This window comes from Schistocerca nitens, chromosome 2 (assembly GCF_023898315.1).
Source record: "Schistocerca nitens isolate TAMUIC-IGC-003100 chromosome 2, iqSchNite1.1, whole genome shotgun sequence".
NCBI classification, from domain to species: Eukaryota; Metazoa; Arthropoda; class Insecta; order Orthoptera; family Acrididae; genus Schistocerca; species Schistocerca nitens.
Window position 1 is genome coordinate 427,840,012 of NC_064615.1, and position 26,722 is coordinate 427,866,733.

Below are 26,722 nucleotides of genomic sequence, written 5' to 3' on the forward strand. Positions count from 1 at the left end.
ACGCGACTGCTACGGTCGCAGGCTCGAATCCTGCCTCGGGCATGGATGTGTGTGATGTCCTTAGGTTAGTTAGGTTTAAGTAGTTCTAAGTCTATGGGCCTGATGACCTCAGATCTCAAGTCTCATAGTGCTTAGAGCCATTTTGAACTTAGTACTGGTAGTCAAACGAAAACGAGGCCGATGACGAAGAAGATAAGTACACTGTTTATTACTTCAAAAGTTATCATCATAACTGTTAATGCAATTTTTCCCATGTGAGACAAGACAGTCAATGTTTTCATAGTACAATGGTCGCGGCTGTATACGGAGCCATGCTTGTACGCAGGGGTGTACCTCTCCGCCAGAGCCAAAGCGATAGCCACGAATCTCTTCCTTGAGGGCTCCAAAAATATGGAACTCGCATGGGGAGAGATGGAGACTGCATCCAGGATGTGTAACAGCTTCCCATCGAAACTGCTGCAGCATAGTGAAAACAAACCTGGCAGCATTTTGGCGGAGATTTTGTTGGCGGGCTGTTTCTACAACGCTGGCGAAGTTTCGCTGGGAAGCTCTCCCCATGCCATTTCCATATTTTTGGAGGCGTCTGTTTGCTTCGGCACAATTATGGTTCCGTAGGCAACCGCAAACATTTTTCCACGAATGCATTGAGCGTCTTGTCTCACCGTGCAATGAATTTATTAACAGTTATGGCGATTATTTTTGGAAAAATGAACAGCGTACTTATCTTTCACTCCATCGATCTTGTTTTCGTTTGATTGCCTTTATAGAAATAGTACCTTCCTTTTTTTGACTGTTCATAAACATTTCGTCATTACATGTTACGTAGTAAACTGACATAGCACAATTAATTTTTGTAATATCTTTTCTTTTAATTTTTGAGGTGTACATTGGGAAGAATGCGAACAGCTTATTAACGAGCATAACGAATTTTCAACTTCTGAGAGACAAAATGAATGGAAACAGCAGAGTGGGATGATGAGTGAAAGTTCTTTATATGTACTACTTGTGACACTAAACTTTAAATTTACCATTGAAAAGCTAATTTGGACATTAAAGTCAGATAAATAGAGTCGTTGGAAGCTAGTTTCAAGATCAGAGTTTAGAAAGGATAGATACAATCCGTGCAGTGCATAATACAGTATTCAACCTTTATAATATTAAGGTAAGACATGCGTTCCAGTGCGGTTTTCTTATCGAAGTATATACAGAAATAAGCATCGTAATTTGTGAATGGACTGGATTTTCCAAATTTGCTCTCGGGTTTGAAATCTGCTCTTCAAAAAATCTTTAAACCCTGTTTGTACGTGATTTCATTTTTTTTTTCAATCAGTTTTACAGTTACGTTATAATGTAATTCTACCGATGAATTCAGATTTACGTTTAGCGACCTTCTGAAATCAGCATTACTCGATTGAAACATCTTTTTCCGTACACTAGCAAGATGGCACAATTGTGTCGTGATATGGTGTATGTACTACAGTATCACTGTTTTGAGTTCGCCCAGAATATCTCTATCTATAATTTTTGCCTCGTGCCTTCAAATAAAACAAAATAAACTTAACGGATTGGTATAACACAGATTGTATTTTTACGCCTGCTCGTTTTAAATTAACAAATGTTTATCGAATATTCCATCGCCTCAGGACTACACTGTCGAAGTACCATAATGCTTTTCGGCAGTCCACATACGTGTTTCGTCACCCCGGTGGATGTTTCAGGACGCAGGTGTGCTGCAGCGACGTGGTGGTGCAGCCGTACAACTCCCTGCTGACGCTGAAGCGTCTGGTGCGCAACGCGGATTGCGTTGTCGTGTTGGACAACACGGCTCTAAACAGGATCGCATGCGATCACCTGCAAATCGCAAACCCGTCCTTTGAGGACATCAACAGCCTCGTCTCTACTGTGATGTCTGCTGGAACCAGCACGCTCAGGTCAGTAGCCGGCGTCTCGTAGTGTAAGTAATTTAATTCAAAAGTAGCTTAGAAATTGTTTCTCGTACTATAACATCGCGAATGTGAATGAAGGTATAATTTTAATCCAAACAAGCTTATTTTTTTGCGAAAGGCAGTGGCATGTAGGGCCCATTTATAATAAGAAGTAAGTAACTCATTAGAATTCCCACAGTTTCATCGAGCTAAGCAAGTTGTTTTCAAATTATCTTAACATTTGTGGCATTATATTCAAGTCTTGTCAGGCGGTTACTTGCATCGTTTTTCATCTTCAATGCTGTGAAACAAATCCCTTCTGTGCAGACTCTTCTTTCCATATTCTGCGAGGTGTAGTATGGGCCAAAACAAGAACAATGTGTCCATCAGACACGAGCTCTAAATTGTGTACCTTAAGAATATGAACACTTGCTCATATTCGCTATTGTAAAAAGCATGTCTGTTCTACTGAACAAGTGTTCATGGCTCTTAAGATGTGCATTTTAAAGCTCATTTTTACTGGACATTGTTTTCTTTGTTTTGGTCCGTACTAGCACCTCTGTAAACACGGAAAGCAGAGAGCTTGCAGAACAAGAGATTTTTGTCACACTATCGAAGATGAAGTAGTACTCATAGCTGTTAAGGTATACAGTTCAGAGCTAATGTTTACTAGATCTCTTTGCTTCGAATTACCGCTAGTGTCATATCCATGATTACTGACCATTCGTCGTGGACACAATGCATGAAAATTGCCAAATCCATAAGTTTTCTGGAAGAGGAAACCAAAAGACAAAGTCAGAAAATGATTCAAACCGGTATTTCGAGGTGAGTGCTCTCAGCTTTTTCAAGGTGCTAAAGGTTGTCGTTTTGCTGTTGTCATCCTTAGTTCTGTCAGTGAAGGGCCAAATGGATATCTCTATTGCATAGATGACTGTGACGAGTACTTACGGGGAGAAGTGCAGTGCCTTTGTCGTTAATATGTGAATGGACTTATAAGACCGCAGAGAGCAGTACCTGACAATCACACAGCCTGCTCCTGTCGGAAAATACCAAAAATGCCACAGAGCTTATCACCGCTCGACTGATGCTTCACCATCCACAACGTACATGCCGCATCACTATATTCCAAGACATTGACTGACGTATTGGTGATCGTGTGCAGTTAGAAGCTATTACTTTTGTCGTTAAAATTCATGGACTAGAAATTTCTTCTAAAATTGTCATGAAAAACTGTTACTACTGAACCGAGCCTTACTTGAGTTAATTACTTTGGCTGCGGAGATACGAAGATAGTGAGCAGCACATTCTAACATCTCTTTGATTTCTCTTTCTGAAACTAAATAACATATATATCTTTCGGAAATTCAACGGGCCTGGTTTTGTGATACGAGATACCATATTTACATCTGGTTTTGGTTATAAGGTGCATTAGATATTTGCTCTTCGAAATGATGTATAGGAAAAAAATCTATGATCATCACTGACATAGCCCACATCCTTCCCACCACAAAGACAGACGTATCATTTCACTATCAATTCGAAGAAAGCCAGGACCTATAATGGATATTCACCTGTAGCAACTGCACCCAGAGGCATTTGTCTCTTCTAGCAATTGAAGATATCAGGTCACTCTGGGTTCTAAAAGCTTGCAGAATCTTTGTTCCTTCGATGATGATTTGTCCTGTGTTATTAGCCAATGTCAAAAACTTCTAATCTTTAAATATAGAAAGTATTCACATGTATATTAAGGTCACCTTTCTGATAGCAAGATATTCATCTCTGACGAACTATGCTCTGTAAGTAATTACCCAGTAGGTAATAGATACATATTATAGAGTGCTAGGAACAGCACCAACTGATTATAATTACATGCATCTACTCACAGTGTGCGATGTAGTTATCATACGGCTGCGTAACTTGGTAGATATACTAACGCATTAATGCGGAACTGATTTAGACTGGATAAAAATAGTGTTACAATTTCAGAGCCTATGTTTACCAGACCTTTTTGCTTCGAATGATAGTTCCTATCCCTGAATACTAATCGTTCTTTCTGGTGCACCCTGGCCGACCGCTGTGGGCGGGCAAGCGGTTCTAGGCGCTTCAGTCCGGAACCACGCAGCTGCTACGCTCGCAGGTTCGAATACTGCCTCGGGCATGGATATGTGTGATGTCCTTAGGTTAGTTAGGTTTAAGTAGCTCTAAGTTCTAGGAGACTGATGACCTCAGATGTTAAGTCCCATAGTGCTTAGATCAATTTAAACCAGATACACCCTGTACAAATTACTATGCTACTCCGACTTTCGCGTTTTCCTCCTGAAAGCGTGAATGAAACAGTCATCATGTAATGGTGTGCTCCGAGCTTTATGATTGTCATCTTTATGTCCAAAAAATGGTTCAAATGGCTCTGAGCACTATGGGACTTAACAACTATGGTCAACAGTCCCCTAGAACTTAGAACTACTTAAACCTAACTAACCTAAGAACATCACACAATATCCAGTCATCACGAGGCAGAGAAAATCCCTGACCCCGCCGGGTATCGAACCCGGGAACTCGGGCGTGGGAAGCGAGAACGCTACCGCAAGACCACGAACTGCGGACGCTTCATGTCCGGCGACTAGCCTAACTACCTCTTCCGTTGTCAAAGATTAATGTTGAGCCCATCTCATTTTGGGCCTACCGAGGATTCTTCTTCCTCTCGAGCTGGATCTCAACCACTGTTTCCTCAGGAATTCTTCTCACATGCTCTTTCCATCTGTTTCTTTATTTCTCTATTGTGTTATTTACCCCTTAAAGAATCAGTTCTTCTCTAATTTCTCCGTTCCTAATCCGGTAGGCCTATTAGTTCGTGCAACCTTTCACTGTTCTTAGAAATCTCATTTTAGCTATTGTATTTTCCTTTTATTTCCATTTGTGAGCACCCAAATTTCACTCGCGTGCAGCAGACATGTCACTGCTATAGTTTTATAAAATGTCATCTTTGTTTCCTTTCCTACTCCGTTCTTTAAGATTGTATTAATTGCGCCACATATAAACTGAACTCCGCCTTCGTAGTGGAATGATCAGCGCTACTGATTGTCCTGTGGAATACCAGATTTGATTCCTAGTATTGCCAAGGATTTTTCCTTGTTGGGAGGACTGCAACGTAATGTCAGTTGAAGAGCTACTTTATCGAATGTTAGAGGCACCATGTCTGCTACCTTGACAACTGCTGGGAGTGTGGTGTGTTGATTCCCACCCCAGCATTTCTCATACCCATGACGGTGTTGTTTGATGGATGACTTGGTCGCTCGGGACCGATAGCCCCTCCGTGGCCAGAAAAGGTTCAAAAGGCTCTGAGCACTACGCGACTTAACTTCTGAGGCGATCAGTCCCCTGGAACTTAGAACTACTTAAACCTAACTAACCTAAGGACATCACAAACAACCATGCCCGAGGCAGGATTCGAACCTGCGACCGTAGCGGTCGCGCGGTTCCAGACTGTAGCGCCTAGAACTGCTCGGCCACCTCGGCCGGCTGCGGTCAGAAAGGCGGTGCTTGTTGTTATACGAGTTACGAGTATATGCTGAAACTGATGAAGCTTTTTGTCTATATATCTATCATTCTCATGACCCATTTCATTTCCTGAATTGTTAAACCTGGTAACTTGTTCAATTATGGTGTTATTGACAACAGTTTGTGTCGGATTGGCCCAGGCCCTTTAAATGACACTGCATTCGTGTTATTAACTGGCATTTCAGTACTGTATTATTTGCTCAGCAGGTTCAACTTGTGAATGGCATATTGTAATTTATGTTCATCATGAAACACAATAAACTTATCGCCTTCAAAAAGACAGGTATATGTGATTCCATGCTGTGATATCTATAACCCACGACGTACTTCTTCTTTCCATCTTCTTAAAATTACATCATAGTGTATATTATATAATGTCGGAATAAACTGCTCTCATGCCTAACATCCTGAATCACATGCATCATACAGGGTGTCCCAGATATCTTGTCCACCCAAAATATCTCTGGAACAATAACAGCTATTAGAAAACGACTTTCACCGGTATCAATGTAGGGCTGGGGCCCATGAATGTACTTATTTGGAAACATTCTAAAACGAAAGCATACGTGCTTTATAACACAAACTTATGTTTTTTTGAATGGACCTCCTATATTTTTTCTTCAGCAATCCATAGCATGACAAAGCACATACACATACACGTCCTGAGGTTCAGGCGTGAACCACATGCTGCCCGTAATCGCGATGTGATTGACATGTGTAATCACACCTCCATACTTATCAAGAGGTCCGAAACGAATAATACGGTCTGCTGCCATCAACTCTCATAAGCACATAATGGTTTCCCTCTTGCACGTTTTACGTATCTACGTACACAATATGAACCAGTACCGATCGGTGTACACCCGTCAGGTTGTCTTATTTATCCTGCACACCCAAAATAAGGTTTATCTAATGCGTTATATGACCCATTGTGCCTGTCGTGCAGGGCCTGGCTCTACCTAGTCAAGTGTCCAACATAGTTCCCACTACTGCCACAGTTACCACTTCGCCTTGTTTATGATTTGCGACCCATGCAAACTCCTGTACTCCACCACCCTCCGAGCATCCCATTTGTTGTTGCTTTGGAGTGCAGTACACCGCTTGCCAGTGTAGTCGTGCATCAGGGTAATCTAGTGACGGCACGGAGGTAGTACACATTGTGAATAAACGTTGTGTTGTGGAACTTATACTGTACAGTATAATGTACACACATGAAGATATGGTAGAAATGCTGCTGATCAATGGAGAATGTACGTTGACGGGAAATACGTTATGAGATTGCTTGTTTGTTGATAGTACTGTTAGCGAACATTATGATTATTAAGTTAATATGTCTGTTTTCTACCCTACTCTACATACCTGTACTGTACCCTGTTGTAGGTGGACGAAATGTTGTTCAGGCAGTTCGACTGCACAGAAGACGATTCCCTGACAAGCCATCGCCTTCGCGCCGCATGTTTGGTCGTCTCACATCTCGTCTACGAGAAACGGGAAACTTAAATCCAAGACCTTGACATCGTCCTAGAACACGCACAGATGAACGTGCTGAAGTTGCTGTGCTCGCCACCATAGCTGTGAATCCTCAAATCAGCACACGTCAAATTGAACGTGAAGTTGGTGTGTCGAAATCAAGTGCACAGCGTATTCTTAAAAGTCATAAATTTCATCCTTACCATGTTCATTTACACCAGGATCTTCATGGAAATGACTTCCGCAATAGGGTAACATTTTGTCGGTGGGCTCAGCAAAAACTTCTGACTAATCCAAATTTTTTTGCAGATGTTCTCTTTACCGACGAGGCATCATTCTCCAACAAAGGAATTGTCAATATGAGGAATATGTATTATTGGTCCGCAGACAATCCAAAATGGCTCCGTCAGGTAGAGCATCAATGTCCGTGGAAAGTTAATGTTTGGTGTGGGGTTATTGGAGATACCATTATCGGACCTTTCTTTATAAATGGCATCCAGAATGGCAGACAATACTCCAGATTTACACGACACAATCTTCCTGTTCTCTTGGACATCGTACCTCTGAACCGGAGAATGGTCATGTGGTATCAGCATGACGGATGCCCTGCACATAACGCCTTACGAGCACGACGACTTCTGAATCGTAAGTTCCCTGGTAGGTGGATTGGACGAGGTGGTCCAGTTAGGCGGCCTGCCCTATCTCCGGACCTTACACCAATGGATTATTTTCTTTTGGGAGCAGTGAAGGATGCTGTTTACCAACATGAACCAACAACACCAGAGGACATGAAGCAACGCATTATTGATGCTTGTACAGCCATCAAAGAGGAACCAGTAGCACGAAGTAGGGCATCCTTCATCCGCAGAGTGACCCTATGTATGCAAGCCAATGGGCATCACTTTGAACATGAAATGTGAACGCTATGTTTAGTATGTAGTGCTGGTATCACAGTGGAAGTTTCTACAAAGGGCCATTTTACCCAGTGATGTTAAGAAACATTTGTTTGCAACAATTTGTCATTTAACGCATTAGATAAACATAAAATTGATAATTATGTGATAATATAACTAATTGGTTAAACATGTTTACATTAACCTTCTATGTCCTACCTGAACTTCCCAAATCAAAACATTTTTACCTAAACAACGGTAAAACTTTTAGTCCACTTGCTCGTTTCTCTAAAACCATCAACATGAATTTTAATATTACGAGTGAATGATTAACTGTCTCTTGCGCTAGATCTACAGTAAAGTAAAGTTTTAACGTTGAACGGCATTACCTTTTTAGTAACGGATTAACGGTAAGCGAAGTTAACTTTGTGACTAACGTTGCGGTACACAGATATGTTACAGAACCGCATCACCCCTAGCCTATGGGATAAATACCTGCTGGAATGTACGACGTTAATGCAGGATGGCAGCAGACCGTATTATTCGTTTCGGACCTCTTGATAAGTATGGAAGTGTGATTACGCATGTCAATCACATCGCGATTACGGGCAGCATGGGGTTCACGCCTGAGCCTCAGGACGTGCGCTAGCAGCGCATGTCGGGTGTGTCAAGCGTCAACTTCGCATCTTAATATCTCGGGATGTAATGGAAATATTGCGATGCAATCAACTCCATTGTGTATGTGCTTTGTCATGCTATGGATTGCTGAAGAAAAAATATAGGAGGTCCATTTAATAAAAAACATAAGTTTGTGTTAAAAGCACATATGCTTTCGTTTTAGAATGTTTCCAAATATGTACATTCATGGGCCCCAGCCCTACATTGATACCGGTGAAAGTCGTTTTCCAATAGCTGTTATTGTTCCAGAGATATTTTGGGTGGACAAGATAGCTGGGACACCCTGGATATGAAATTCTTGCACCTGTTTTAATGATTATTTTAGTGTGTGTGTGTGTGTGTGTGTGTATGTGTGTGTGTGTGTGTATGTATTTATGTATGTTTGTGTACACATTTTGAGACTCTTTATGATGTGTTTAGCATAACCTTCTTCCTCTTGTATGCTGAAGGTTTTATGTAATATATAGGGACTATATGGTTTCCCACATTAAAGTCTCACTTTTTCTTTGTTAATTGCTTTGTAGTGAATAAACTATCCGCGTACGATCTTCCCTTCCTCAAACATTCTGTTTTTCTAAACGGACTGTTTCACTTACATGTTCCGCACTTTAAATCCAAAATACTTTGGACTGTAACTACAGTCGGTGTTCTGAGTGAAAGTTCTCTTTAATCGTGGATAAATGCGAGATAATTCGTATAACCAACACAAAGAACTCAGTGAATCATATTTAACTATTATCTATACACACCGGGAGTCGCGTGCGTACCTAGCGGTAACTCTACGAGACGATTTGAAATGGAATGAGGATGTGAAATCAATGACTCTCGAAATGTATAGGGAAAATAGGTTTTTGGGATGATTCTTGGAAGTGCCGTCCATTTTTTTAAGATAGCAGCTTACAAAACTGTTGTGTAACCGATTCTAGGGTAGTGTTTTATGGTTTCAGATGGTTGTCAGTCTTAATTGCAAGTGTAATAGTGGTGCTCACGAAACGTAAATCATGGACCGTTCGAAATAATTACATAAAGCAGTTATCACGAAACTCTAAAATAAATTGATAGAAACAGAATTACAAGTAGCCAAGAATACAAATTTAATACTTGGATTGTACACCTCGAGTATGGAACATGAAGACATAGTAAAACAGATTAAAGCGCATATAGCTGTGTGCATTCATCCTTTTCTCTAGTTTCATGTACGACCTGAACAGGGATGTAAAAAGGTAATACTGGTTCAAAGTTCCCTCCGAGATTCATTATGCATTGAACTGCGAAGTATGTATAGATGTAAGTAGAGTTCAGAACAAAGTACTGCTTGTCTAATCAAATGGTTCAAATGGCTCTGAGCACTATGGGACTTAACTTCTAAGGTCATCAGTCCCCTAGAACTTAGAACTAATTGAACCTAACTAACCTAAGGACATCACACACATCCATGCCCGAGGAAGGATTCGAACCTGTGGCCGTAGCAGCAGCGCGGTTCCAGACTGTAGCGACTACAACCGCTCGGCCACCCCGACCGTGTAGCGACTACAACCGCTCGGCCGCCCCGACCGGCGTTTGTCTAATCCACATTAGCAAAATTACGAATATCACTCTTGGTATGAAGATGAGACATTTATTCCTTTACTCAAGAGAAGCTGACTAGTTTCTGTACGCGGTGGATTAGTGTTTCCTAAGATACACCTCGATTCCCAGGCACCACAGATATTACATGCGTGTCTTGATAGTTGTTAAATTATTTATCAGTCGTCTTCATTATTTATTACGATTTTTATAATCGTAAGTGTTTAATCAGAAACTTCAACAAAGATATGTAAACATCACACATTAAGAAAGGGAATGTTGTTAGCAAATAGAAGCAGAAGGATCTGTTCATTTATTGTGATATAATAGTGTGTCCTGAAGATTCAACAGCAGTACTCGGATTCTGAAAGCTGTCCAGATAATCTGGCTAAGAAGCAAAATCATATCGTCCAAAAGCGAATCGCGTCATGTAGCAGAGAGCGCGTGTAAGCCAGAAAGATATTACAGGATAATGGATCACGCGCAAACCACACACGTAGATAAGGATGTAAGTGCTGAACACGCCTTTGCTTTTGCTGTGTTATTAAGCGAGCAGTCCGTCAGCACACGAGGGAAACCTACACGTGGAGCTGTTACTCTAAACTACTATCAGCTGGGCAATGACTTGCAGCTTTAAATGTCACCAAACTGAACCTCGAGTGACTCCATGCGATGTTGTCGTTTTCATATACGAATTTAGGTTCTGATACGTAGTGCTGATGCAAGAATTACGATAGTCACATGTACCATTAAAGGACAGCTAGGTCTCGATTGACATTCAGTTTAAAAATCACTTTTTTCTGATAAGTATAACTAAAGCACGAACATATGGTGTATCAAACGAAAATCGTGCCTGCACTACGGATTGCTCAGTAGTAAGTTGGCAGCATGGTAACTTGAACAGTAAGTCACGAACAGATGAGGGAGTTATCTACACTGCTAGCCGCTGAAATTGCAACGCCGCGAAGACGACATGCAACGAACGTCAGACTGACATGAAGCGTAATTTATATAGGTTATGCAAATAGTTAGCATTTCAGTGTGTGTGCACGAAGTAGGAACAAGTAGCGCCATATACGCTCTGCATGTGAGGGAAGATTGTGCAGCAGATTTCAAATGGCTCTGAGCACTATGGGACTCAACTGCTGAGGTCATTAGTCCCCTAGAACTTAGAACTAGTTAAACCTAACTAACATAAGGACATCACAAACATCCATGCCCGAGGCAGGATTCGAACCTGCGACCGTAGCGGTCTCGCGGTTCCAGACTGCAGCGCCTTTAACCACACGGCCACGTCGGCCGGCGCAGCAGATTTATCACGCTGATCGGAACCTCAGGCTTGCCAAGCGTATAGTCAATCGATGGGTTCTGAAATTCAACGCCACGCAAAGTCTCAGCCGCCCTGTGTGATTTTATAGCGTACAAGAGAACAGACATATTATTCTCTCGGCCATACAGGATCATAGGGCCACTTCAGGTACCGACTTGTTATAATTAAGCTGACGGTTATCCAACTGCTGCAGTACGGAATGTACGTATTGCAGGATGCTGAAAAATTATAAGTACGTTCATTAATCAATGCGCTCACGGAGTACGCTGAAAAAAAAATAGTTCCACTTTCTACCACCAGCTGAAAATATGGCACTGAGAGCAGGCAGAATATGGCGTAGATGCAGAAAAATGGAGAAGCGATCGAAACATGATAACGGTAGCTTTGGCATGATTATTAGTTACAACATGTGTTCAGTATGGTCTGCCGACTCAGCAGCAAGCTGCACGCGTAAAACGGCATGGCTTGCAGCCTATCGTTGTGATCAGAGCGATATGTGGTCGAATGCTATCCCTCAAATCAGGAAGAGTCCGGATACATCCCTGATAGATACGATCTTTCAGATATTACCACTTCCAGAAGTCACATGAATTTAGAGGGAGGATTCGGAAGGCAACACATCATGAAATCGCCTAGATATGGGCCGGTTGGGGTGGCCGAGTGGTTCTAGGCGCTTCAGTCTGGAACCGCGCGACCGCTACGGTCGCAGGTTCGAATCCTGCCTCGGGCATGGATGTGTGTGATGTCCTTAGCTTAGTTAGGTTTAAGTAGTTCTAAGTTCTAGGGGACTGATGACCTCAGATGTTAAGTCCCATAGTGCTCAGAGCCATTTGAACCATTTGAACCAGCCTAGATATGATGTGGTCGTTAACAAAGGTTTCTCGATGCAAATTTTTCACATGGCAAGCGACATGCGGTGTGACCCCACCTTGCGTGAAAATAGTGGTGTGGAAACAGTTGCACATCTGTTATCATTTGTCGCACAAGGCGATCTTTATAGCGTGCACGTGTCACTGCACACCTAACAGGCCCACGAGGTGTCATCTTCTCGAGAAAAAAAAAAAAAAGTAAAAACAGACCTAGAATGAAGGAACTTGTTCAAGCACACCACACAGTCACATAAACTGAGAGAAGTGGGTGTTCTTGCTCACCTTGTGGCAAAGTAGGAGTCCATATGCAACAGTTCTGTGCATTCACGGCATCGTACAGAGTAAAATGTGCCTCGTCCGTCCAAAGAATTTTCACCGACAACATGTTATGCCTTTCATGCGTGCCAAAGAATCTTGGGGGTTCATTTGGTGCCCTTTCTGAATCTTGTAGGGATACCAGAGTAATTTGTCCAAGGGAGAGACAATTCTCGTGACACAGCTCGAGCACTGGCTGCAGCATTTGAGGCATGTGATGCGTGGTCGACTGTACTTACAGCAGTTTCAACTGCCTTGGAAATGGGACGCCTCCTTCTCATTGCTGCACCACCTAATTGATCTGTTTCTTCAAATTTATTGATCATATTCTTTAGCCTATTTATTGACATGGAGCTTCTTCGCAGCTGTTTCTGTCGGCGATATTCTCGGAGTGCAGCGCTGCTGTTGCTGCCGTTCTAGTAAAACAACTTTATCAGCAGTGCACGGTCTTTCTTCTCAGTAACCACTGCATTTCGTACGAGAAACGTCAACCGTCTTAACGCTTTATACCAACAGTCACTCCCCTAAAAGAAAACAACTCGCATCATCAAGTGAGTAAACAGCTCACTGACATCAAAACAGGAAACATGTCACATTCAGACTTGTTACAGCGTCATATTTTTACCAGGTGGCAGGAAAAATGTCACATTCAGACTTCTTACAGCGTCATATTTTTACCAGCTGGCAGAAAGTGGAGCTGTTATTTATTTCAGGCTACTGCGCGAGCGCACTGATTAATGAACATACCTACGACGTTTGAGTATCTTGGGACGTTTACAACCCGCACTGCAGTCGGAACGCCGTCAGTTTAACTGTAACCACGCGGCACCTTGAGTCATGAAATGAGCTTGTTTACAACAAGACGAATATCCTCACGGACAGTAGAACAAGACCTGAAGTGCCACAGACTCTCAGCTTGGCGACCGTTGTTGCTGCTTCTGTTGACGCACCAGCAGGGAAAACGTCACCGACAGTAGTCCGCACAACAACTCTGGACACAGGAGTGCCACCAAGCCAACTTTTCAGACGAATCCTAGTTCTATGTACAGCACCACAGTAGTGCAGAGGCCCCTAGGAGAACCAATGTTGCAGCTGGCCTGATTGTATCGGATGCCACTGGGTACACAACGCGATCACGTCTGATTTCTACAGTCGGTAGTTTGGGCAGCAACCGTTGCTGTTTTTACGTATTAATGCTGGTGGCTGTGCCGTATCTTCAGCATCTTCGTGCTGTTGTCTTTCAATAAGGTAAAGGCAGACCACATGCTGCACATTCTGTGTGACCGAACTCAACAGAGGATGTTCGAGTGTTGCTCACGCCAACGTATTCTCCAAATCCACCATCCACTGAAAACATCTCGCCACGAGTTATTGAGAGACTGGCGTGGTACCGCTCGTCATTCACTGTGACTAATGATCTGTGGCATGTAGTTGAAGCATCTTGGAATAACATATCCTTACCTATCTATGCGTATATTGACCGATGGCCAGTCAGTTTAGAGCCAATAACGATGCAGCGGATGTGGTAGCTATTTGTAGTCTATTTAGATCCTGCGCATCTGGAAATCACCCAAAATTTATTTACGTATTCTTCATGCAATACTGAATACAAGCAGAAAGTGAAATTTAAAATGTTAACTTTCCAGTTGTTACAATTATAGTGGCCTATAGTACATAATAGGCCGGCCGGTGTGGCCGAGCGGTTCTAGGCGCTTCAGCCCGGAACCGCGAGACCGCTACGGTCGCAGGTTCGAATCTTGCCTCGGGCATAGATGTATGTGATGTCCTTAGGTTAGTTAGGTTTAAGTAGTTATAAGTTATAGGCGGCTGATGACCTCCGCTGTTAAGTCCCATAGTGCTCAGAGCCATTTTTGAGTACATAATAATTATTGCCTAAGAAGAACTGCACAAATATTCAGTCGGAGTTTCACTATATGTCAAAGTGGTGCAAACATTAGCAGGTAATTTTACGTCGAAGGTCAGACTCTGTAGCTAAGTGGTCAATGTTTATGACTCCCGTGTGGAGGACCTGGGTTTGATTCCCTGTGCTGCCCGAGATTTTTTTTTCCTTGGTGGCAGGACTGTACCGGGCTGCACTCAGCCTCGTGACGCAACTGAGGAACTACTTCACTGAGAACTAATGGCTCTAATGCGTGGGAAACCGACAACAGATGGGAGAACATAGCATTGATCCCATGCCTCTCCACACCGCACCCGAATGACGCCATTGGCAGAGGGTGACACGGCGGCCAATCGATACTGAATGCTCGTGAGGCCCAGTACTGGTTTAAATGCACAGTAATATAAAACAGTGCATTTCACTACACAAGAAAACGTTATATCCTACGACTGCACTATCAATGAGTGGCAAGTGGATGTGATGAAGATGATGATGGTACGATTTTGGTTCCCACAGACCAAGTTGATTATAATGTATTAAAATCCTATCAACTATGAAAACCACTTTTATGATACACTAAACTATACTACGTTAAATAGATTAATTAAAAAACTAAACTGCCCAGCTGAACTATTCACTCACAGTTCGTTGAACTCCTGTGACAATTATCGGTCAACTAATCTAAATACCTGACTGTAATAGTAATTATAAGACTTCGCTGTTATGTGATCTCTTAGGATAATCAGATGTACAGTAGGTGGTAGACTTTCATTCATGGTAAGGTATTGGGAAAGTGCAAGAAATCAGTGCTCTATAGGAGGCTGCCTGCAACAACACTCGTCCCACACATCCTAAAATATTACTTAATTGTGCTTAACATATGCGGAATAGGACCAATAGGGCATTTGGAATACACATACATTCACAGATTTGTTTGAGCCACGGGACATCGCCACGCAATTGCTGAAATAAATGGAATGTCAAACGTATCGAGATAGATACCAGCTGTCCGTTGAAAGCCTAGTTACAAAATTTCAAGAACCAGTGTCAAGAGAAGAATTTAATAATGTACTACAACCGCACCTGTGTCGCTGACACACTGACCGCTAGGTTTAGAGTATTAACTTTTTTTTGCCTAAACTATTAAAAAAAACATTAATTTCCTGGTTTTTCGTGAATAACAGCAGTAAATAGTAAAAAATCAATAGTGAACTTTCTGAGAATTTTAATTTTATTATTTTTACCATTTTACGAAGGTGGTACTTTTGAGTAACGTCTGACCCTCCAGTGGCTTACCGACCAACAGTTCTCAGTACAGCACTTTTTCTAAGTAAAAAATCCAAATGTGTTATGCTCTAAAACTACAAATCACTTAACATTAGGAAAGTAATTACACAGTTACAAAACGGAGTTCAGTAAAAATATTTTAATTTTTGTTGCAGCAGAAAAATACTCCACGAAATAACCATTTTGAGTTTGGTCCATATTGAACCTTTCTTTCAGCAAATACATTAATTATTCCACTGTTTACAGCAAAAAGTGACAAAATTTCACTTTTCTCTCCTAATTTGTCATCCTTTGCGACTAATTTATTCCTTTTCTTGCATGTATAGCCTTGTATCACAACTTGACTAGCAGCTCTGGGATTGGTATGCTTCTGTAAAGGTTTGGAAGGTAGGAGACGAGATACTGGCAGAAGTAAAGCTGTGAGGACCGGGCGTGAGTCGTGCTTCGGTAGCTCAGATGGTAGAGCACTTGCCCGCGAAAGGCAAAGGTCCCGAGTTCGTGTCTCGGTTTTAATCTGCCAGGAAGTTTCATATCAGCGCACACTCCGCTGCAGAGTGAAAATCTCATTCTGGAAACATCCCCCAGGCTGTGGCTAAGCCATGTCTCCGCAGTATGCTTTCTTTCAGGAGTGCTAGTTCTGCAAGTTTCGCAGGAGAGCTTCTGTAAAGTCTGGAAGGTAGGAGACGAGATACTGGCAGAAGTAAAGCTGTGAAGACCGGTCGTGAGTCGTGCTTCGGTAGCTCAGATGGTAGAGCACTTGCCCGCGAAAGGCAAAGGTCCCGAGTTCGAGTCTCGGTCCGGCACACAGTTTTAATCTGCCAGGAAGTTTCAAGAAAAAAATAAATCGGAACACGCTATGAAGAATGAGAAAACAGCAGAGAAAACAGAATACAAGAATGTACAACTCATAAGATGAGATTGAATACTTTAAAGTAATAGACAGAAAGCGAAAAATGGAGGGGGAACAAAAAAAGAACAGCAATGAGACAGCAGAAAATTCTTCCTTCGGTATGATAGTGAAGGATTTGCTTTCATTATAATAGAAACTGTTCTTATGATTTCACTCTTAAGTGTAGCATATCGCTATATCACTTTTACTTACTTACTAATCCACAACAGCTAAGGATAATACTCGATAGACTTTACATTCTTAGCATACACAATGACACATTGTATAGCAAGTAACGGTGTCCCACTACTAATCGATACGAGGCCTATTTGACTGGCGACATTTTCAGTATACATGAAAAATTAAATCATTTATTCAAACCGTGCCTGCAAATCGATCAGCATTTTTAAGTAGTTTTTGGAGTAAAAATCATGTGCAGGTACTTTTATTTGTTCTGTTGTGTCCAGGTACCCGTCTTACGCGAAGAACAACCTGGTGAGCATCGTTGCGCCGCTGATTCCCACTCCAATCCTGCACTTCCTGATGACAGGCTACACTCCTCTAACTCCACCATCAGAGGTAAGTCATATTTGTGTCAAATTGCATTCTTTGTACTGTCAATCAGAGAAGTAATAAGTAACAGACAAAAAGAAACTTCATTTGCCCAGCTTAATTCAATTTCCCCATCTCACGTGGTGTAAAAATTTGTGGTGTATCTGTCCATCTTCCCCAGTTACTGCTGTACTTCGATAGTGGCACAGTTCCTTATACGTCTTCGTATATTTCTTTGAGTTTTACGTAACTAAAAGATGAAAATTTGTAGTAGACAGAATTTCATGGTTCTATGTAGTTATATAGGAGATGTGCATTGAAATTCCCTGGCAGATTAAATCTTGATGCCGGATCAGGACTCTAACCTAAGAACTTCTCCCTTTCGCAGGCAAGTGCTCTAGCGACAGAGTTATCCAGATACGACTCACAGCTCTACTTCCGCCATATGTACAACTCCTATCTTCCAAAGAGGCTCGCGAAAGGCAAAGGTCCCATGGTTCAAGTCCTGGGCCGGCACGCAGTTTTAATCCTCCACGCTGTTCCATAACAGCACACTCTCTGCTGTAGAGTGAAAAATTTATTCTGGAGATTTGTACTGACTGACGCACTAGATTAGTGGAAAATGGAAATGAGCGTTTGGCGTCATTGGCCGGGAGGCCCCTTGCGGGGCAGGTCCGGCCGCCTTGGTGCAGGTCTTACTACATTCGACGCCACATTGAGCGACCTGCGTGCCGGATGGGGTTGAAATGATGATGAAGACGGCACAACAGCGAGTCCCTGAGCGGAGAAAATCCCCGAACTAGCCGGGAATAGAAACCGGGCCCGTAGGATGGCAATCCGTCACGCTGACCACTTTTTTTGTGTGTTTGGTCGTTGAGGACGTCACATGACATCCGTTCAAGTTCGTTTGTTGATCCTTCCACTCAGTTTTTTTATTACAGAGGCCAACCAGCTCCCTGACCGAACACGCTGAGCTACCGTGCCGGCGTCTGTTTCCGCTCAGGCCAAAATTTTGCTACGGACCATATAGAAAGCCTTGACAGCGAAGGCACTCAAATGGAAAACGAAAATTGTGATAATGTGGAAGACACTCACTATTAAGAAACAGAAGTATTCCACATATATCTGCTAAGTTCGTTTTGAGCAAAGTCTGGAGCTCGCTATAAAAATATAACTATCTTGTTCAATTCGACAGCACGGCAGTAAGTCTTTCTTGTTTATATTTTGTTGTGAGGGGAACTCCCACTTGAATTTTACACTACACTCTCCGCGAACGCACGAACGACAATGAAAATATTTACTCAACTTTACTTGCTCTTTGGTGTATCTGAGCTTAGAAAGTTGTTTCTTTCGGCGTATTAAGTATCAGCTGCAACGTGACAGAAACATTATCACTATTGGCTCCGTTTGATATTTCTTTACGAAGACGGAGTTTCACTATAGGTACTCGAGATTTTTACGACTATTTTTACTACCGTGAGTAACCCGTCGATTTCTTGGCCATGGTTAAGATTACAGATTTGACTGTGCAATACAAAGTGTGATAGCAAGGACATTGTGGAACAGGAATCTATGTAAAAGTTCAGTCTGACGTTATGATTTATAGTTTACATGTTTTCCCTAAATCATCCTGGAGATATACAAATCCTTCTGTCACAAGACTTCATTTAAATTGCCGTAATGAGCTCCTGCTACACTATTATTATGCCGCATTCATTGTCCAGAAGCAGCTCAGTGTTTGGAATACGTAAGCTGAATATTAATCAGCGCAGCTGAACTGTCAGTCTTTATTTCATCCGACATGGAAAAGTTAGACTTGAGCATCGTTACCATTTTCAAAAATGGGTGTCCGAATATCATTTCCCTGGGTTCATGATATATTCCGGTAGCTGTGCGAAGGTGTATATGCCACATAATGATTTATAAACTAATATTTTAGCAAATTTTGTACTGAAGAACATTACCCCTTTTTACTGGCCGTCGGACGTCGTGTTACCCATACGTTTTTACTGCATGGTGTGTTAGTAACATATCCTAGCTCAAGAAAGCAACAGTTACAGAAACATAATTACCTTGCTTCAGCTTTTCGTCAAAACAACGAGATTTTAATTATCTATGAAGAATGATTCTTGTTCTTCGTTCCGGTTATTATGATTTGGTGGGTAGTGGAAGATGAAATTAAGCGTTTACGCATAGCGTTTCCTCTTTTGTATTTAAGACGCTGATTTACTTGATGTTGGGACATCTGACTTCAATAAACGAGCGTAACGTTTACTAGCAATAGTGGTACCATATATTTTATCGAAACTGATAACACTGTCCCACAGTGTCCCGCTGAAAATATATTTTCTCACTAGGTAAAACCTGTGCACTGTCCTTGGAATCACATGTTTTGTCAAAACCAACGCAAATATTTTGTCATGTACTCAGAAGGCAATGTAGTCTCATTCGCAGAGCCTCGATTATAATGATCTCAAGCTCAAAGGAGCGTTAACCTGTAACCTTACTTCTTTTTCCTCCTTGTGTTCCACAGGAATAGTGAAACAGTCATTTGGAAAATAGCTTGTGGTGTCTCCTCCTTAGTTGAGTCGTATCTTGTGTAAGTGGTGCCTCAAGTGCCGTTTCCACAGAGTTTTGTCAACTTCGTGACGCGATTACTCCACGGCTCCTCCTGCAAAGTGCTCATCAATAGACGCATGAGGGGCCCATCACCATCTCGCGATCTATCAGACGAGGGGGCCCACTGTTGATGATACTTTACGCCCTCGCTCTCGAGCCACTGTTTTGCGGGCTCCGGAATTGACTCCAAGGAATGACGATAAGGCACCACAAGTTTATCTGCAGAATACACGCGGATGTCCTAGTGTTTTTAACACGGCCGGGCGACTAAACAAGGAAGGTTTGCATTCGATTAATTTGTATGGTATGGCTACGAGAAGTCGCACGTACATGGCGAAGTCGGGAACTATTGGGGCACCATTACAGCTGACAGACAAAATGATATGCTTGGGGATTATCTTCACAACCGAGGTTCGACGCACAACGGCATTAAGCTACAGACGTCCTTTGCAAACCACTCGCTCAAGTGTTCGAAATCACAGGTTAAGGGCATTAGACATGATACAACAGATCACTTTTGCCAACACTTATATAGCTTCTCGCATCCCATAACTGGGCCAAGGTCTTCCAATGCCGGTGGTGTTTATGTGCCGAAATCTCGCGGTATTAGGATATTTTTTGATCACAGGGCTGCTTTTTAAAGTCGGATATGAAACTCTCACCATCCCTAGTGGTCGTGGAGTCCTTGGGCTTGTGGCGATTTATGTAAGTACGATGATCAAGATGTGAACACGACAACAAAGAAGTCTGACGGCCACCTTGGCAGAAGAACTGGCATCGTCTTGTCGTCTGGCATCGGTGGCGGTGGCTCACACCCTATCACCGATTACCCACATACGAATCCTTTTTGTACAACACAGTTACGCACATATGGAACTACCGACTACCAGGACGGCAACAGCACATGATACATATCGCATCTTGACTCGTGGACGGTGAATAATGCCGTAGAGAGGCGTCAACCAAAAGTCACATGGTCAGTGGCATGGGGTAAGTGCACCAAGTACACCTTCATACTGTGACGCGTGCACCGTGGTATCAGGTTATAAGTGGGAAATATGTGACACGTTCCAAGTTACATACAATTCACGTGACGGATACGTCACTATGTCCACAGTATAATGTTATAGATAAAGATGAACATCGCCTGATATGCGGATCTTCAGCGGCAGCGTAGTCTTTGGTTCAAAAAATGGTCGCCTTCTTCCTTCGTATGGTGACGCAAGCAATAGAACCACAGCTACTACTACTCCCTTGTATGACATATTTTCCCCCAAACGAAGACCAACGCAGTTTCTTGGATTCGGGATCTAACTGTGCTGTACCTCCTCCGGGAGGGCACTAAGAATGTGCTAGACTTTTGGGACTTGCTACAAGAACTTCACTCACTGATTATGCAAAATCCAACATATCGTACATATTAGGGAATTTTTTAGAGAGTGCTTCGTTTGATCCCCCACCCAGTCGAGTTGTACCGAGTAGGAGAATGTAATGACTACATACGACTATTCTGAACAAGAAAGGACCAGGACACTGGAGGCGATTCATCTTCATACGTGAAGACGTACCCGACGCCAACACGAGGTACAACGGGATCGGCGAGGAACGCGCCCACAAAGAGGAACGTGGTCCGTTATTGTTTTGTACTGAAAGAAGCAATTTATGTTTACTATCTGTTACACCATTTAGGTGAAACAAAAAGTTCCAGAAAGTGTCCAGAAATATTCTGTTTTATAAACTACATCGTCTTATCTTCAAACAATAGAAATTTTTATTTGCTTCATCATTTTACCGGCAAAATTTTAGTCATGTCGTAGGCGTTTACTGTTATTATTATTACTATTTTTTGTTCTCTACAATGAAGGCTTTATTCCTTATTTCAAGAAGAGACCAATAAAAAGGGGAAAAAAGAAAAAAAAACAGAAAAAATGGTAAGGTGACCGCTCGCGATAAGCGGAGAAGTGGTCAGCGCGACAGACTGCCATGCAGCGGGTCCAGGTTCAATTCCCGGGCGAGTCGGGATTTTCTCCGATCGGGCACTAGGTGTTGTGTTGTCCACATAACTGTTTCGTCATCTTCATCAACAAGCAAGTCGCCCAATGTGGCGTCAAGTGAAAAACAGTTGCAACTCGACGACCGAACTTCCCCAGTTGTGGACTCCCGGCCGTCAATGCCTGACAATTGTTTTTTCGGTGAACTCTCTGCATTGCTAGGTTAGTGAAATGAGCTGATCAGAGACTCCAGAGTGATTTGATCGCAAGACGTAATTCGCTGTTCACAACTTCGACACTACTAATTGGATTCAGAGAAATTCCAAGATCCAACCATTGCAGTGAGAGCATTCACAACTAATGTAACGAGCAATATACTTTGATTAAAAAGAACTTTGTGATTAACTTTTCGGCTAGTCGAGTGGTACGGACCAGCCGCCATACAATTGTAGATCTTTCTCGACCGCCACGTGCTCGATGCGTTGTCTATTCTGCAGGTACGTGCAGCGACCTGTGAAGCCTGGCTGGCTGCATGCTGCCAACACTGCCCCCCGCCACTGCAGTCTGTCAGTGACAAACTTATTTTATTCAAGTTATAGTCAAATTAAAACTTACAACCAAAGTCGCGACTCGGTAAAGGACCTTCACACAACGCCACTATATCGTGGGACGGTGATATGCTACTAAAACTCTGAAATAAAAAGCACTCCGTCTTCAGGCCACGAGTGGCCTACCGGGACCATCCGACCGCCGTGTCATCCTCAGTGGAGGATGCTTATAGGAGGGACGTGGGGTCAGCACACCGCTCTCCCGGTCGTTATGATGGTTTTCTTTGACCGAAGCCGCTACTATTCGGTCGAGTAGCTCCTCAATTGGCATCACGAGGCTGAGTGCATCCCGAAAAAAGGCAACAGCGCATGGCGGCCCGGATGGTCACGCATCCGAGTGCCGACCACGTCCGACAGCGCTTAACTTCGGTGATCTCACGGGAAAAACTCTTAAATACCGATTACAAATTTCTGTGTTACCCTATGGAATAGAAACTTCCACAATTTATTATCTTATAACTTATTCAATATGGTAACGCTTACTAGAGCAGTTTGACAGCTAGTCAGACAGCAGCTATATTTCTTTTAATGAAAAATTGAGCTCGGCACGATACGATCGGAATAAATTGCTCAAAACCTCATTACTTGGATCACACCCGGTACAAACAAAAACTCTGATGTTATTTCTCTGAAACGTTTCTAGCACCGGCCTCCTTATGAACCAAGAGGTATTCGATGAAATCCCTTCAGTATCTAATATTTCTAGACCATCCTAAGCAGAGACCACCAGTTAAAATATTTTATAGCTCTATGTGGGATGAGCGTTATGAATTTTATCACTGTATCTTCCTTCCAGACCTATTCGACGCGCAGGACATCTGTAATGGATGTGATGCGGTGTCTCTTGCAGCCAAAAAACGCCATGGTGTCGACGCAACAGGACAGAACGCTGCCTCACTGCTACATATCTCTTCTCAACATTATTCAAGTACGTTGATTACGTAAGTACCGACATGCAGTCTTGGCATACGGCTTGGCAAGACAGTCTCGTAACACATTTTGCTGAAATCTATTTCGCCTTATTAGCGAACGGAAAAGACAGTCAAACAAACGGTGTTACTGTATATACAGCCCATCGTGTGTTTTCATCGTTGTAAGCAACGAAACACCACGTCTTCTCACCAAATTTTCAACTCATTGACACTAAAATTAGAGAAATGAGCAACACCGAGAAGCAATAAAATGAGTGTTACAACTAGGATAAGCTACATAGTAATAAACAGGTTTATTACCATTCCAGAACCGAGTAAGTTCCATACGCGTTCGCAGAAATTTTCTGTTTTGTTCTATAGGAATGACGTATCTCGGATTCACATATTAGCCATAGCCATGTTTATTCTGATTACAAAGTAGCTCGTTAGCTCGTCAATTAAGAGAGAAACTACCTCAACGTGTCAAAATGAATTTTGTTTTGACATGTGGAAGTCCTTTACTTCCTAACTGAAGAATTCCTCTGTAATCATTTGTTGTTGTTGTGGTCTTAAGTCCAGAGACTGGTTTGATGCAGCTCTCCATGCTACTCTATCCTGTGTAAGGTTCTTCATCTCCCAGTACCTACTACAACCTGCATCCTTCTGAATCTGTTTAGTGTATTCATCTCTTGGTATCCCTCTGCGATTTTTACCCTCTACGCTGCCCTCCAATACTAAATTGGTGATCCCTTAATGCCTCAGAACATGTCCTATGAACCGATCCCTTCTTCTAGTCAAGTTGTACCACAAACTCCTCTTCTCCCCAATTCTATTCAATACCTCCTCATTAGTTATGTGATCTACCCATCTAATCCTCAGCATTCTTCTGTAGCACCACATTTCGAAAGCTTCTATTCTTTTCTTGTCCAAACTATTTATCGTACATGTTTCACTTACATACATGATTACACTGCATACAAATACTTTCAGAAACGACTTCCTGACACTTAAATCTATCCTCGATGTTAACAAATTTCTCTTCTTCAGAAATGCTTTCCTTGCCATTGCCAGTCTACATTTTGTATCCTCTCTACTTCGACCATCATCAGTTATTTTTCTCCCCAAATAGCAAAACTCCTTTACTACTTTCAGTGTCTCATTTCCTAATCTAATTCCCTCAGCATCACCCGATTTAATTCGACGACATTCCATTATCCTCGTTTTGCATTTGTTGATGTTCATCTTATATCCTCCTTTCAAGACCATGTCCATTCCGTTGAGCTGCTCTTCCAGGTCCCTTGCTGTCTCTGACAGAATTACAATGTCATCGGCAAACCTCAAAGTTTTTATTTCTTCTCCATGGATTTTAATTCCTACTCGAAATTTGTCTTTTGTTTCCTTTACTGCTTGCTCAGTATACAGATTGAATAACATCGGGTAGAGGCTACAACACTGTCTCACTCCCTTTCCAATCACTGCTTCCCTTTCATATCCCTCGACTCTTATAACTACCATCTGGTTTCTGTACAAATTGTAAATAGCCATTCGCTCCCTGTATTTTACCCCTGCCACCTTCAGAATTTGAAAGAGAGTATTCCAGTCAACATTGTCAAAAGCTTTCTCTAAGTCTACAAATGCTAGAAATGTAGGTTTGCCTTTCCTTAATCTAGCTTCTAAGATAAGTCGTAGGGTCAATATTGCCTCACGTGTTCCAGCATTTCTACGGAATCCAAACTGATCTTCCCCGAGGTCGGCTTCAACCAGTTTTTCCATTCGTCTGTAAAGAATTCGCGTTAGTATTTTGCAGCTGTGACTTATTAAACTGATAGTTCGGTAATTTTCACATCTGTTAACGCCTGCTTTCTTTGGAATTGGAATTATTATATTCTTCTTGAAGTCTGAGGGTATTTCGCCTGTCTCATACATTTTGCTCGCCAGATGGTAGAGTTTTATTAGGGCTGGCTCTCCCAAGGCTGACAGTAGTTCTAATGGAATGTTGTCTACTCCCGGAGCCTTGTTTCCACTCAGGTCTTTCAGTGCTCTGTCAAACTCTTCACGCAGTATCATATCTCCCATTTCATCTTCATCTACATTCTCTTCCATTTCTATAATATTGTCCTCAAGAACAGCTCCCTTGTAATCATAATAAACCTGAATTTTCATTGTGGGTGGATTCGAAACCGGTAGTTTCTGTAACGCTTATGACGTGAGACTGTTAATAAAACAGTTATTAACATGAAGTGGTATCGGTTCTCCTTTGACATAAGATGTATATAACTTCTGTTGGCCACTGCGCTAAAGATGACATCACCTCCTTTATCTGTGAGGAATAACAGGTGCTTGCTGGAAATCACTGAGAGAAAAATTCTGATATATTGCAACCATGCTCTGCAAGAATGATAGAGCAATACGCCCACGACTAATTTATGGCCCGTGGCCGTTAACATGTCGAACATGCGCTGCTCTTGTAAACTCATGTGAGATTAGATAAGCAGTTTATACAGTGCTGTGGATTAAGAAGGGGGAAGGGCGAGAACGGTGTTTTGCATCTATGGATTGTGTGGGGGCAAGGAAAAAAGATTGAAAAACAGCGTAAAACGGTACCGCTTCCATCGATAGTTCTTTAGTGTATAGTTTAGCAATAGCGTAAAGTGTCTTCATTGCAGAAAGGCTGCAGTGAGATGGAATTAAAGGGATTAAAATCTTAATATGCGTTTCAACAATACAGGGTGTTTCAAAAAGGTGCGGCCAAACTTTCAGGAAACATTCCTCACACACAAAGAAAGAAAATATGTTATGTGGACATGGGCCGGAAACGCTTACTTTCCATGTTAGAGCTCATTTTATTACTTCTCTTCGAATCACATTAATCATGGAATGGAAACACACAGCAACAGAACGTACCAGCGTGACTTCAAACACTTTGTTACAGGAAATGTTCAAAATGTCCTCCGTTAGCGTGGATACATGCATCCACCCTCCGTCGCATGGAATCCCCGATGCGCTGATGCAGCCGTGGAGAATGGCGTATTGTATCACAGCCGTCCACAATACGAGCACGTAGAGTCTCTACATTTGGTACCGGGGTTGTGTAGACGAGAGCTTTCAAATGCTCCCATAAATGAAACTCAAGAGGGTTGAGGTCAGGAGAGCGTGGAGGCCATGGAATTGGTCCGCATCTACCAATCCATCGGTCACCGAGTCTGTTGTTGAGAAGCGTACGAACAATTCGACTGAAATGTGCAGGAGCTCCATCGTGCATGAACCACATGTTGTGTCGTACTTGTAAAGGCACATGTTCTAGCAGCACAGGTACAGTATCCCGTATGAAATCATGATAACGTGCTCCATTAAGCATAGG

The 26,722-nt window shown here is 42.4% G+C and overlaps 1 protein-coding gene across 1 annotated transcript in view; it reads left to right on the forward strand.

The window, feature by feature from the left end:
• The window catches only part of LOC126235064 (tubulin gamma-1 chain-like), an 84,432-nt gene that overhangs the window by 21,406 nt on the left and 36,304 nt on the right, over nt 1–26,722 (forward strand). The window contains exons 6-8 of the mRNA XM_049943799.1: nt 1,737–1,931; nt 17,148–17,259; nt 23,247–23,378. Coding sequence (XP_049799756.1) covers nt 1,737–1,931; nt 17,148–17,259; nt 23,247–23,378 — 439 coding nt within the window. The remainder of the gene's footprint in view (nt 1–1,736; nt 1,932–17,147; nt 17,260–23,246; nt 23,379–26,722) is intronic.